At 40.7% G+C, this 15,624-nt stretch overlaps 1 protein-coding gene across 8 annotated transcripts in view; it reads right to left on the reverse strand.

Moving 5' to 3' along the window:
• The window catches only part of LOC139753730 (tuberin-like), a 582,506-nt gene that overhangs the window by 4,271 nt on the left and 562,611 nt on the right, over positions 1 to 15,624 (reverse strand). For 5 of the 8 annotated variants that reach the window (XM_071670514.1, XM_071670517.1, XM_071670516.1 and 2 more), the window contains one exon: positions 781 to 888. The exons of 2 other annotated variants lie outside the window; for them this stretch is intronic. In XM_071670514.1, the coding sequence (XP_071526615.1) occupies positions 781 to 888 (108 nt within the window). Of the gene's footprint in view, positions 1 to 780; positions 889 to 911; positions 1,232 to 15,624 lie in introns of those variants that run through there. One more of the 8 variants, XM_071670518.1, reaches the window with a different exon arrangement.

The raw sequence follows: 15,624 nt of genomic DNA on the forward strand, positions 1-15,624 counted from the left end.
TGTGGGGCCTGAGTGTGGAAATGGAGCAGTGGTTTCAGTTCATTACACATGACATCTAGAGACTGAGTGTGAACGAATGTGTACTTTTTTATCTTCCTAGTGCTACCTCGCGTGTAAATGGTGGGGGAATGCTATTTCATGTGTTTCAGGGTGGCGATGGGAATGGAAGAAGGCAGCAAGTATGAATATGTACATGTGTATATATGTATATGTTCCCATGAGTCCACAGGGAAAATGAAACACAATAAGTTCCCAAGTGCACTTTCGTGTAATGATCACATCATCAGGGGAGATACAAGAGAGAAATAGAAGTCAGTTGATATACAATGAAGAGATGTAGCTAGGACGCCATGTTTACCAAATGGCGTCCTAGCTACATCTCTTCGTTGTATATCAACTGACTTATATTTCTTTCCTGTATCTTTCCTGATGAAGTGATTATTACACAAAAGTGCACTTGAGAACTTATCATGTTTCATTTTCCCCATGGACTCATAGGAATGTACTTGATCATGTGCAAAATTGTGATCCTTTCCAATATGTATATGTCTGTGTATGTATATGTATGTATAGACTGAAATGTATAGGTATGTATATGTGCAAGTGTGGGCATTTATGTATATACATGTGTATGTGGGTTGGGTGTGCCATTCTTTTGTCTGTTTCCTTGCGCTACCTCGTTAACTTGGGAGACGGCGATTAAGTATAATATATATAAATAAAATAATTTACATACTGTTCTATGAATTCTATAACAAATGTAAAAAATAACAAACATACTTCCAACACTTCCTGCTCTTCCTGAATTGCTTGCTGGTGCTGATGGAGAGGAGGGAGGTGAGTGGAGGAGTTACTAGGGATGGGAGTCATCTGGGTCAGATATTGTAGCTGTGAAAGAGGGTGGTGATGGTTAAGTGAGCTATTACGTCACTAGATGTTGATGGTTGGTCCTCCTTATAAGGGTACTTCTTCTATAAAAAGAAATCTAGTGTTGTCTGTTTAGCCTTCATTGTCTTCTCCTGATGGATTTCTTAACAGCTCTTGACATCAGCTGGGATGTTTTCGAGCCACCACTGAACTGTATTCTGTGTTTAGGTCATCCTCATCAAATGTAGTAAAACCAAGGTCAATGTGATGAAATGCTTCAGTTAGCCTCTTCTTAAATGTTGTGGCTATGAGTGGCATTTCCTATAATTCTCAAACCAACCAAGATTTGTTCCAAATATCTTTGCTGAAAGAAACATTTTAATGAATTTTGAGTATGATCCATGTGCACAACATTAATTCTATTCTCTGCATAATCAATCTTTGTGAATGGGAGATTTTAGATGCTTTGATTAATGTTCCACTCTTAGCACTCTCCTTGATCTTCTCTGCACTATAGCGAACACTCCACTCAGTACGTTCAGTGGTCCAAGGGCATGCTTCATATCAGTTGTTCATTCACATCTCTCATAACATTTGAGCACATCCATTTTAACCTCATTAGTGAGGGCCTTGTGCTTCTATGCACAACTGGTACCAGGAAAACTTAAAATATACTTTAGTGGCATGATGCAAGGGACAAAACACATGCAATATACAGCATACTGTACAACAGAAATATTGTAGCACTCCATGACTACAGACTGTATCCGTACCGTGTATGCACAATTTTCACTCTGCATTGGCAACGCTACACCATCATGCTGTCAACCCATGAATCAAATATGCATAAATCAAGAAGTCCCTGTATTTTCCATTCTATGCCAACAAAGGTCAGAGGGTACAAAATAAATAGGTAATGTTTTTTCAAGGTTTTTCTTGTTATTTCCAAAATGTTTTGATTTGCCAATGCAATCAGGAGTATCAAGAAAAGAGAGCTGCAACTAATGGAGAAATTGAAGCCATTTTGGTGTGTCTGAGATGGGAGTGAGTTTGAAAATATCAATGAATACTAGTTATAAATGCCCCAGAGGTACCATTTAGTGATGAGGTGGAAATGCCCAACATTTCCATCAGTCAGCTCAGCTACACCAGTTTTTGTCCACTATTGGCTTATGACTGAGAAGGGCCAAAACCTCCAAGATTTGGACAGCATTGACTGATATGAAAGACTCAGCATTTACCCATTGCTTTCAGTCTTAAGATTTCACGTATTAGTCTTACTTTTCATCAAATCTAGATGTATGTAATTCGTAATGTATGCAAAATGGATTTTGTATTGTCATGATTCACAGAGAAATATAAGTTAAAGTGTAAAAACCAAGATCATCTTGGTATAGCCAGTTAGTGTTGCAGACCATGAAGCATTCATGGGCTGCCTGGTTTAGAGCACATACGTTTGAATTTCAGTTGCAGCAGTTGGTCCACAGTCAACCTGGCTGTTGATCCTCCCACAGGGGTTGGCTGATAAGTTGAAAAATTGGTTACCTGGGCCAGGCTTTCCATGGTTTACCTCTAACACTTCACATGCCCTGGTTCAGTCCACTGACAGCATGTCAATCCCAGTATATCACATCATTCCAATTCACTCTATCCCACACACACCTTTCACACTTCTGCATCTTCATACCCCATCACTAAAAATAATTTTCACTCCACCAATCTACTTCCAATTTGGACTCCCCATTCTCTTTGTTCCCTATGCTTCTGACAAATATATCTTCTCTGTCAACCTCTCCTTACTCATTCTCTCCATATGTCCAAACCATTTCAGCATACTCACTTCTGCTCTCTCAACCACACACTTTTCAATACATCTCTCTTACCTTTCATTAGTAACTCAATCATACCCTCCTCACACAACATGTCCTCAAACATTTCATTTCCAACACAATCACCCTCCTCTTCACAGTCTCATCTATAGCCAAAGCCTACATATAATAATATTGGAACTACTATTCCTTCAAACATGTTAATTTCTGCCCACCCAAATAACAATACCTCCTTCCACATATTCTTCAGCACTCCTACAATCTTTGCCTCCTTCCCATTCTTATGACTCACTTCTGCTTACATGATTCCATTCACTGCCATGTCCACTCCCATGTACCTAAAACACTTCACTTCCTCCAAGATTTCTCCATTCAAACTCACACCCTAGCTGACCTATCCCTTAACCCTGGTAAATCTAGTAACCCTGCTTTTATTCACATTCACCCTCAACTTTCTCCTTTCACACACTCTTAAAAGACTCACTCACTGACTTCTGCAGTTTCTCATTCAAATCTGCCACCAGTGCTGAATCATCAGCAAAAAACAAAAGACACTTTCCAGGCCCTTTCATCACCCAACAGACAGCAAACTCACTCCTCTTGCCAAGATTTGCATTTACCTCCCTAACCATCCCAGCCATAGACAAATTGAAAAAACATAGTGACATCACACACCCATGACACAGACCAACCTTCACTTAGTACCATTTAATTTCCCCTCTTGCAACTCGTACACATGCCTTACATTCTTGATAAAAACTTCTCACTGCTTCTAGCAGCTTTCCTTCCACATCATATATTCTTATGACCTTCCACAAAATATCCCTTTCAACCTTATCACATGCTCTCTCCAGACCCATAAATGCCACATACAAATCTATCTGTGTCTCAGTATTTCTCACACATTCTTTAAAACAAACACCTGATCCACATATCTACACACCTTCTACCACTTCTGAAACCACACTGCTCCTCCCCAATCTGATGTTTTGTAAATGTCTTTACTCTCCCACTCAATACCCTCCCATACAACTTACCAGGTATTCTCAATTAACTTGTACCTCTGTAGTTTGAATGCTCACCTTTATCTCACTTGTGTTTATACAGTGGGACTATACATTCATTCTATCAATCCTCATGCACCTCACCATGATCCATATACACAATGAAAATTCTTAACAACCAATTAACAACAACAGTCACCCCCTTTCTCATTAAATTTGACTGCAATACCATCCACTCCAGCCACCTTGCTGCATTTCATCTTATACAAAACTTTCACCACTTCTCATCTTCACCAATCCACTTTCCATGACTCTCTCACTTTGCATACCACCTTAACCCAAACATCATACATCTGCTACTCTAACATCAAACACATTTAACAGTCCTTCAAAATTCTTGCTCCATCTCTATACTTCATCAGTTCCCATCATCACTTCCCCTTTTGCCCTCCACTGAATTCTCATTAATCTCTTGTTTTCTGCACATTATTTACCTCCTTCCAAAACATCTTATCTTCCCAAAAATCTACTGATACTCACTCACCCCAACTCTCATTTGCCCTTTTTCAGCTCCTGCACCTCCTCTTGACCTCGCTACACTTTCTCTTGTACATGTAATAATTTGTACTCCTTCCATATAAGTAATGCCCGAACATCTCTCTTTTCTCTTTCACTAGCAACTTTACTTCATCCCACCACTAACTGCCTTTTCTATTCTGCCCACCTCCCACCTTTTCCATGCTACATGCATCTCTTGCATATGCCATCACTGCTTCCTCAGTACCTTTGATTCCTCACCCACTCCCCTTGCTTTACTTACCCTCACCTTTTGCCATTCTCCACTCAATCTCTCTCTAGGTATTTCTTCACACAAGTCTCCTTTTCAAGCTCACTTACCTTCATCACTCTTCTCATGGCCAGTGTCACCTCTTTTTCAAAAACCTCTACAAATCTTCACCCTCGCTTCCACAGGATAATGATCAGAAATCCCACCAGCTGCCCCTCTCAGCACAATTACATCCAAAAGTCTCTCTTAAATGTTTATCAATTACTATATAATTAAATAATGCCCAGTGACCATCTCTCCTACTCACATACATATACTTGTGTATATCCTTCATTTTAAACCAGGTGTCCCCAATCACCAGTCCTTTATCAGCAAACAACTCCACAGGCAGTTCATTTCTAATCATTCCATCTACTGTTACATAAGTCACCTTTGTATCTAAATCACCCATCACTAATTCCTGGTCTCTTATATCAAAACTGCAAACACACTCACTCAGCTACTCCCAAAACATGTGCCTCATATGATCCTTCTTCTCATGGCCTGGTACATGAACACTAATAATCATCCATCTCTCCCCATCTACTTTTAATCTTACCCACATCAAGAATTTATTTCTGTACATGCTGTCACATACTTCCACAACTCCTGTTTCAGAAGTAATGCTATTCCTTCTTTAGCTCTTGTCCTCTCACCAACTCCAGGGTAGTAGCAGTATGGTTTCAAAAGTGGTACAGGATGTGTGGATCAAGTGTTTGCTTTAAAAAATGTGCAAGAAAATCTCTGAAAGACAGATGGACTTGTAAGATGCATTTATGAATCTAAACAAGGCATATGACAGGGTCCATATAGATGTGCAGTGCAAGAGAAAAGCTCCTAGAAGAATGAGAGGTTTTTATCAAAAATGTAAGGCCTATGTATGGGTAGGAAGAGAGGAGGGTGAATGGTTTCAAGTGAAGGTTGGCTTAGGCAAGGGTGTGATTTTACCATGGTTGTTCAATTTGTTTACGGGTGAGTTAGTTGTTTGCTGATGATACAGCTCTGGTGGTGAATTTGAGTGAGAAACTTTGAAAGTTAACTGAGTTTGGAAGTGTGTGTGAAAAGAGAGAATCGAGTGTAAATATAAATAAAAGCAAAGTTATTGGGTTTAACAGGGTTGAGGGACAAAATAACTGTGAAACGAGTTTGAAAAAGTGGAGAAAGTCAAGTGTTTCAGACATCTGGGAGTGGACATGGCAACAAATGGAACCATAGAAGCAGAAGGACTCATAGGAGAGGGGAAGGGACGAACGTCCTGGGAGCGCTGAAGAACATATGGAATGAGAGAACATTATCAGGGAGAGCAAAATTGAACATGATTGAAGGAATATGCTATTTAATGTGTGGTGGGATGGCGACACGAATGGATGGAGACAGCAAATACGAATATGTACAAGTGTATATATGAATATGTACATGTATATATATGTATAAGTCTGTGTATGTATACGTATGACTACAGTGAAATGCATACATATGTATATGTACAAGTATGTGGGCGTTTATGTACATGTATTTATATGTGGGTGGGTTCAGCCATGCCTCGCCTCTTTCCTAGCACTACCTCATGGAGACAATGAGTGAGGAAAGATTGACAAAGAGAATATATGTGTCAGAGGTGGAGGGAACGAGGAGAAGTGGGAGACCAAATTGGAGGCGGAAAGATGGAATGGAAAAGATTTTGAGTGATCGGGGCATGAACATGCAGGAGGGTGAAAGTTGTGCAAGGAATAGAGTAAATTGGAACAATTTGATATACAGGGGTCGAAGTGCTGTCAATGGGTTGAACCAAGGCATGTGAAGTGTCTGGCGTAAACCATGAAAAGGTTTGTGGGGCCTGGATGTGGAGAGGGAGCTATGGTTTCGGTGCATTATACATGACAGCAAGAGACCGAGTATGAACGAATGTGACCTTTATTGTCTTTTTCTAGAGACACCTTGCATGCATGCGGGGAGATGGGGTTGTCATTTCATATATATGTATATATATATATGTATATATATATATATATATATATATATATATATATATATATATATATATATATATATATATATATATATATATATATATATATATATATTTTTTTTTTGCTTTGTCGCTGTCTCCCGCGTTTGCGAGGTAGCGCAAGGAAACAGAAGAAAGAAATGGCCCAACCCACCCCCATACACATGTATATACATAAGTCCAAACACGCAAATATACATACCTACACAGCTTTCCATGGTTTACCCCAGACGCTTCACATGCCTTGATTCAATCCACTGACAGCACGTCAACCCCGGTATACCACATCGCTCCAATTCACTCTATTCCTTGCCCTCCTTTCACCCTCCTGCATGTTCAGGCCCCGATCACACAAAATCTTTTTCACTCCATCTTTCCACCTCCAATTTGGTCTCCCTCTTCTCCTCGTTCCCTCCACCTCCGACACATATATCCTCTTGGTCAATCTTTCCTCATTCTCTCCATGTGCCCAACCATTTCAAAACACCCTCTTCTGCTCTCTCAACCACGCTGTTTTTATTTCCACACATCTCTCTTACACTTACGTTACTTACTCGATCAAACCACCTCACACCACACATTGTCCTCAAACATCTCATTTCCAGCACATCCATCCTCCTGCGCACAACTCTATCCATAGCCCACGCCTCGCAACCATACAACATTGTTGGAACCACTATTCCTTCAAACATACCCATTTTTGCTTTCTGAGATAATGTTCTCGACTTCCACACATTCTTCAAGGCTCCCAGGATTTTCGCCCCCTCCCCCACCCTATGATCCACTTCCGCTTCCATGGTTCCATCCGCTGCCAGATCCACTCCCAGATATCTAAAACACTTCACTTCCTCCAGTTTTTCTCCATTCAAACTCACCTCCCAATTGAATTGACCCTCAACCCTACTGTACCTAATAACCTTGCTCTTATTCACATTTACTCTTAACTTTCTTCTTTCACACACTTTACCAAACTCAGTCACCAGCTTCTGCAGTTTCTCACATGAATCAGCGACCAGCGCTGTATCATCAGCGAACAACAACTGACTCACTTCCCAAGCTCTCTCATCCCCAACAGACTTCATACTTGCCCCTCTTTCCAAAACTCTTGCATTCACCTCCCTAACAACCCCATCCATAAACAAATTAAACAGCCATGGAGACATCACACACCCCTGCCGCAAACCTACATTCACTGAGAACCAATCACTTTCCTCTCTTCCTACACGTACACATGCCTTACATCCTCGATAAAAACTTTTCACTGCTTCTAACAACTTGCCTTCCACACCATATATTCTTAATACCTTCCACATATATATATATATATATATATATATATATATATATATATATATATATATATATATATCGCTCTCTGGCCATCTCTCCTACTTACATACGTATACTTATGTATATCTCACTTTTTAAACCAGGTATTCCCAATCATCAGTCCTTTTTCAGCACATAAATCTACAAGCTCTTCACCATTTCCATTTACAACACTGAACACTCCATGTATACCAATTATTCCCTCAACTGCCACATTACTCACCTTTGCATTCAAATCACCCATCACTATAACCCGGTCTCATACATCAAAACCACTAACACACTCATTCAGCTGCTCCCAAAACACTTCCCTCTCATGATCTTTCTTCTCATGCCCAGGTGCATATGCACCAATAATCACCCATCTCTCTCCATCAACTTTCAGTTTTACCCATATTAATCAAGAATCTACTTTCTTACATTCTATCACATACTCCCACAACTCCTGTTTCAGGAGTACTGCTACTCCTTCCCTTGCTCTTGTCCTCTCACTAACCCCTGACTTTACTCCCAAGACATTCCCAAACCACTCTTCCCCTTTACCCTTGAGCTTTGTCTCACTCAGAGCCAAAACATCCAGGTTCCTTTCCTCAAACATACTACCTATCTCTCCTTTTTTCACATCTTGCTTACATCCACACACATTTAGACACACCAGTCTGAGGCTTCGAGGAGGATGAGCACTCCCCGCGTGACTCCTTCTTCTGTTTCCCATTTTAGAAAGTTAAAAAATACAAGGAGGGGAGGATTTCTGGCCCCTCGCTCCCGTCCCGTCTAGTCGGCTTCTACGACACGCGAGGAATGCGTGGGAAGTATTCTTTCACCCCTATCCCCAGGGATAATATACATATATATGCATATATATATACATATACACATACATACGCACATATACACACATACACACATATACATATATATACATATGAAAAATGTAAGAGATAATTTAGAAAACAAACTTCTAGCTTGAAATGAAATGAAAAAAATGAATGTCACATAATGGTTCAACCTCTGGCTATGGAAAAGGGAAATGTATAATTCATTTACACAAACGTCAATAGCAGTTTTCATCAATTTAACTACTGTATCATACTGCCTGGTCCACTTCTCTTATCATGAAACAGGAATATTGGCAGGCGTGTTAATTGACAGGCGCGCGAAAGAGAGACTTTTGGATGTTAATGTGCTGAGAGGTGCAACTGGAGGGATGTCTGATCATTATCTTCTGGAGGCTAAGGTGAAGATTTGTATGGGTTTTAAGAAAAGAAGAGTGAATGTTGGGGTGAAGAGGGTGGTGAGAGTAAGTGAGCTTGGGAAGGAGACTTGTGTAAGGAAGTACTAGGAGAGACCGAGTACAGAATGGAAAAAGGTGAGAACAATGGAAGTAAGGGGAGTGGGGGAGGAATGGGATGTATTTAGGGAATCAGTGATGGATTGCGCAAAAGATGCTTCTGGCATAAGAAGAGTGGGAGGTGGGTTGATTAGAAAGGGTAGTGAGTGGTGGGATGAAGAAGTAAGATTATTAGTGAAAGAGAAGAGAGAGGCATTTGGACAATTTTTGCAGGGAAAAAATGCAATTGAGTGGGAGATGTATAAAAGAAAGAGACAGGAGGTCAAGAGAAAGGTGCAAGAGGTGAAAAAGAGGGCAAATGAGGGTTGGGGTGAGAGAGTATCATTAAATTTTAGAGAGAATAAAAAGATGTTCTGGAAGGAGGTAAATAAAGTGCATAAGACAAGGGAGCAAATGGGAACTTCAGTGAAGGGTGCAAATGGGGAGGTGATAACAAGTAGTGGTGATGTGAGAAAGAGATGGAGTGAGTATTTTGAAGGTTTGTTGAATGTGTTTGATGATAGAGTGGCAGATGTAGGGTGTGTTGGTCGAGGTGGTGTGCAAAGTGAGAGGGTTAGGGAAAATGATTTGGTAAACAGAGAAGAGGTAGTAAAAGCTTTGCGGATGATGAAAGCCGGCAAGGCAGCAGGTTTGGATGGTATTGCAGTGGAATTTATTAAAAAAGGGGGTGACTGTATTATTGACTGGTTGGTAAGGTTATTTAATGTATGTATGACTCATGGTGAGGTGCCTGAGGATTGGCAGAATGCGTGCATAGTGCCACTGGACAAAGGCATAGGGGATAAGAGTGAGTGCTCAAATTTCAGAGGTATAAGTTTGTTGAGTATTCCTGGTAAATTATATGGGAGGGTATTGATTGAGAGGGTGAAGGCATGTCCAGAGCATCAGATTGGGGAAGAGCAGTGTGGTTTCAGAAGTGGTAGAGGATGTGTGGATCAGGTGTTTGCTTTGAAGAATGTATGTGAGAAATACTTAGAAAAGCAAATGGATTTGTATGTAGCATTTATGGATCTGGAGAAGGCATATGATGTAGTTGATAGAGATGCCCTGTAGAAGGTATTAAGAATATATGGTGTGGGAGGCACGTTGTTAGAAGAAGTGAAAAGTTTTTATCGAGGTTGTAAGGCATGTGTACGTGTAGGAAGAGAGGAAAGTGATGCGGCAAGGGTGTATGATGTCTCCATGGTTGTTTAATTTGTGTATGGATGGGGTTGTTAGGGAGGTGAATGCAAGAGTTTTGGAAAGAGGGGCAAGTATGAAGTCTGTTGGGGATGAGAGAGCTTGGGAAGTGAGTCAGTTGTTGTTCGCTGATGATACAGCGCTGGTGGCTGATTCATGTGAGAAACTGCAGAAGCTGGTGACTGAGTTTGGTAAAGTGTGTGGAAGAAGAAAGTTAAGAGTAAATGTGAATAAGAGCAAGGTTATTAGGTACAGTAGGGTTGAGGGTCAAGTCAATTGGGAGGTGAGTTTGAATGGAGAAAAACTGGAGGAAGTGAAGTGTTTTAGATATCTGGGAGTGGATCTGGCAGCGGATGGAACCATGGAAGCGGAAGTGGATCATAGGGTGGGGGAGGGGGCGAAAATCCTGGGAGCCTTGAAGAATGTGTGGAAGTCGAGAACATTATCTCGGAAAGCAAAAATGGGTATGTTTGAAGGAAAAGTGGTTTCAACAATTTTGTATGGTTGCGAGGCGTGGGCTATGGATAGAGTTGTGCGCAGGAGGGTGGATGTGCTGGAAATGAGATGTTTGAAGACAATGTGTGGTGTGAGGTGGTTTGATCGAGTAAGTAACGTAAGGGTAAGAGAGATGTGTGGAAATAAAAAGAGCGTGGTTGAGAGAGCAGAAGAGGGTGTTTTGAAATGGTTTGGGCACATGGAGAGAATGAGTGAGGAAAGATTGACCAAGAGGATATATGTGTCGGAGGTGGAGGGAACAAGGAGAAGTGGGAGACCAAATTGGAGGTGGAAAGATGGAGTGAAAAAGATTTTGTGTGATCGGGGTCTGAACATGCAGGAGGGTGAAAGGAGGGCAAGGAATAGAGTGAATTGGAGCGATGTGGTATACTGGGGTTGAAGTGCTGTCAGTGGATTGAATCAGGGCATGTGAAGCGTCTGGGGTAAACCATGGAAAGCTGTGTAGGTATGTATATTTGCGTGTGTGGACGTGTATGTATATACATGTGTATGGGGGTGGGTTGGGCCATTTCTTTCGTCTGTTTCCTTGCGCTACCTCGAAAATGCGGGAGACAGCGACAAAGCAAAAAAAAAATATATATATACATATATATATATATATATATATATATATATATATATATATATATATACATATATATATATATATTTTCTTTCAAACTATTCGCCATTTCCCGCATTAGCGAGGTAGCGTTAAGAACAGAGGACTGGGCCTTGAGGGAATACCCTCACCTGGCCCAATTCTCTGTTCTTTCTTTTGGAAAATTAAAAAAAAAAAAACGAGAGGGGAGGATTTCCAGCCCCCCGCTCCCTCCCCTTTTAGTCGCCTTCTACGACACGCAGGGAATACGTGGGAAGTATTCTTTCTCCCCTATCCCCAGGGATAATATATATATATATATATATATATATATATATATATATATATATATATATATATATATATATATATATATATATATATATATTTCTTTGTCGCTTTGTCGCTGTCTCCCGCGTTAGCAAGGTAGCGCAAGGAAACAGATGAAAGTATAGTCCAACCCACCCATATACACATGTATATACATACATGTCCACACACGCACATATACATATCTATACATCTCAACGTATACATATATATATATACACACACAGACATATACATATATACACATGTACATAATTCATACTGTCTGGCTTTATTCATTACCATCGCCACCCTGCCACACATGAAATAACAATCCCCTACCTGCTCATGTGTGGGAGGTGGCGCTAGGAAAAGACAACAAAGGCCACATTCGTTCACACTCAGTCTCTAGCTGTCATGTAATAATGCACCAAAACCACAGCTCCCTTTCCACATCCAGGCCCCACAGAACTTTCCATGGTTTACCCCAGATGCTTCACACGCCCTGGTTCAATCCATTGACAGCATGTCGACGGCGGTATACCACATCGTTCCAATTTACTCTATTCCTTACATGCCTTTCATCCTCCTGCATGTTCAGGCACCAATCACTCAAAATCATTTTCACTCCATCTTTCCACCTCCAATTTCGTCTCCCACTTCTTGTTCCCTCCACCTCTTACACATATATCCTCTTGGTCAATCTTTCCTCACCCATTCTCTCCATATGACCAAACCATTTCAAAACACCCTCCTCTGCTCTCTCAACCACACTATTTTTATTACCACACATCTCTTTTACCCTACTATTACTTACTCAATCTTATTACCACACATCTCTTTTACCCTACTATTACTTACTCAATCAAACCACCTCACACCACATATTGTCCTCAAACATCTCATTTCCAGCACCTCCACCCTCCTATGCACAACTCTATCTATAGCCCACGCCTCGCAACCATATAACATTGTTGGAACCACTATTCCTTCAAACATACCCATTTTTGCTTTCCGAGATAATCTTCTCGACTTCCACACATTCTTCAACACTCTCAGAACTTTCGCCCCCTCCCCCATCCTATGATTCACTTCTGCTTCCATGGGTCCATCCGCTGCCAAATCCACTCCCAGATATCTAAAACACTTCACTTCCAGTTTTTCTCCATTCAAACTTACCTCCCAATTGACTTGTCCCTCAACCCTACTATACCTAATAACCTTGCTCTTATTCACATTTACTCTCAGCTTTCTTCTTTCTTGCAGTAACCACTGAGAATTTAGTAACTGGTTTGATAAAAGGACGCATGAAAAGTTTCATGCTTAATTTTGTTGGTTACAAAGCATTCTGTGTTCATTTGCCTCAGGTTTGTTTATTACATAGAATATATACCAGTTTAGAAATGAGCTGTAAATTAAGCAAGATAAACAAACAAAAAACAAGCTAAGCACTCAACTATCTATGAACAAAAGACTAGTTATAAGCTTGCTGCATTTTCATTGTTATGAGGTTTAGCTGTAGTTTCTGTAACTTCACCTATGTGTATTGAGTGTATCAGTTGTGTACATCCTCTCAGCTCACTCCCTTATATCCTCCTCAAGTGTGCAGAAGTGAACATTGCCTTCAATACTGTATCATTGCCTCTTGATCATTCACATTCCTGACTTAGTTGTTGTTAATGCACATAGTTATCATTCATTCTCTTGGCATCTTCATGAGAAATACCTCTAATTTTAGAAGTTTACTCACTTTGTTTTACTATCTCTTATATGGTTTACATTTTACTTTCAACCATAGTATTGTAGGCAATTCACTATCATGTCATCTGCTATACATGGCCATACCATATTAACAAGCTTTTTTCACTAGCAGTTTTGTTCCACTACCTTCTTATAGCTTCATTCTTAATCAGTTCTTCAGATTTATACTTTACCATGTAGGATATTATGACTGTCATTCTCTTATTTGCCTTTTACATAGGGGAAAGTAAGGTCATACATCTTTCAGACAGAATTCTTATATACTCAACAACAATGGCGACATTAGACAGTCCTATATATATATATATATATATATATATATATATATATATATATATATATATATATATATATATAAAAAAAAAAAAAAAATTTTTATTATACTTTGTCGCTGTCTCCCGAGTTTGCGAGGTAGCGCAAGGAAACAGACGAAAGAAATGGCCCAACCCCCCCCCATACACATGTATATACATACGTCCACACACGCAAATATACATACCTACACAGCTTTCCATGGTTTACCCCAGACGCTTCACATGCCTTGATTCAATCCACTGACAGCACGTCAACCCCGGTATACCACATCGCTCCAATTCACTCTATTCCTTGCCCTCCTTTCACCCTCCTGCATGTTCAGGCCCCGATCACACAAAATCTTTTTCACTCCATCTTTCCACCTCCAATTTGGTCTCCCTCTTCTCCTCGTTCCCTCCACCTCCGACACATATATCCTCTTGGTCAATCTTTCCTCACTCATTCTCTCCATGTGCCCAAACCACTTCAAAACACCCTCTTCTGCTCTCTCAACCACGCTCTTTTTATTTCCACACATCTCTCTTACCCTTACGTTACTCACTCGATCAAACCACCTCACACCACACATTGTCCTCAAACATCTCATTTCCAGCACATCCATCCTCCTGCGCACAACTCTATCCATAGCCCACGCCTCGCAACCATACAACATTGTTGGAACCACTATTCCTTCAAACATACCCATTTTTGCTTTCCGAGATAATGTTCTCGACTTCCACACATTCTTCAAGGCTCCCAGGATTTTCGCCCCCTCCCCCACCCTATGATCCACTTCCGCTTCCATGGTTCCATCCACTGCCAGATCCACTCCCAGATATCTAAAACACTTCACTTCCTCCAGTTTTTCTCCATTCAAACTCACCTCCCAATTGACTTGACCCTCAACCCTAGTGTACCTAATAACCTTGCTCTTATTCACATTTACTCTTAACTTTCTTCTTCCACACACTTTACCAAACTCAGTCACCAGCTTCTGCAGTTTCTCACATGAATCAGCCACCAGCGCTGTATCATCAGCGAACAACAACTGACTCACTTCCCCAGCTCTCTCATCCCTAACAGACTTCATACTTGCCCCTCTTTCCAAAACTCTTGCATTTACCTCCCTAACAACCCCATCTATAAACAAATTAAACAACCATGGAGACATCACACACCCCTGCCGCAAACCTACATTCACTGAGAACCAATCACTTTCCTCTCTTCCTACACGTACACATGCCTTACATCCTCGATAAAAACTTTTCACTGCTTCTAACAACTTTCCTCCCACACCATATATTCTTAATACCTTCCACAGAGCATCTCTATCAACTCTATCATATGCCTTCTCCAGATCCATAAATGCTACATACAAATCCATTTGCTTTTCTAAGTATTTCTCACATACATTCTTCAAAGCAAACACCTGATCCACACATCCTCTACCACTTCTGAAACCACACTGCTCTTCCCCAATCTGATGCTCTGTACATGCCTTCACCCTCTCAATCAATACCCTCCCATATAATTTACCAGGAATACTCAACAAACTTTTTATTTATATTTTATTATACTTTGTCGCTGTCTCCCGCGTTTGCGAGGTAGCGCAAGGAAACAGACGAAAGAAATGGCCCAACCCACCCCCCCCCATACACATGTATATACATACGTCCACACACGCAAATATACATACCTACATAGCTTTCCATGGTTTACCCCAGAAGCTTCACATGCCTTGATTCAATCCACTGACAGCACGTCAACCCCG

Source organism: Panulirus ornatus, chromosome 15 (genome assembly GCF_036320965.1).
Source record: "Panulirus ornatus isolate Po-2019 chromosome 15, ASM3632096v1, whole genome shotgun sequence".
NCBI classification, from domain to species: domain Eukaryota; kingdom Metazoa; phylum Arthropoda; class Malacostraca; order Decapoda; family Palinuridae; genus Panulirus; species Panulirus ornatus.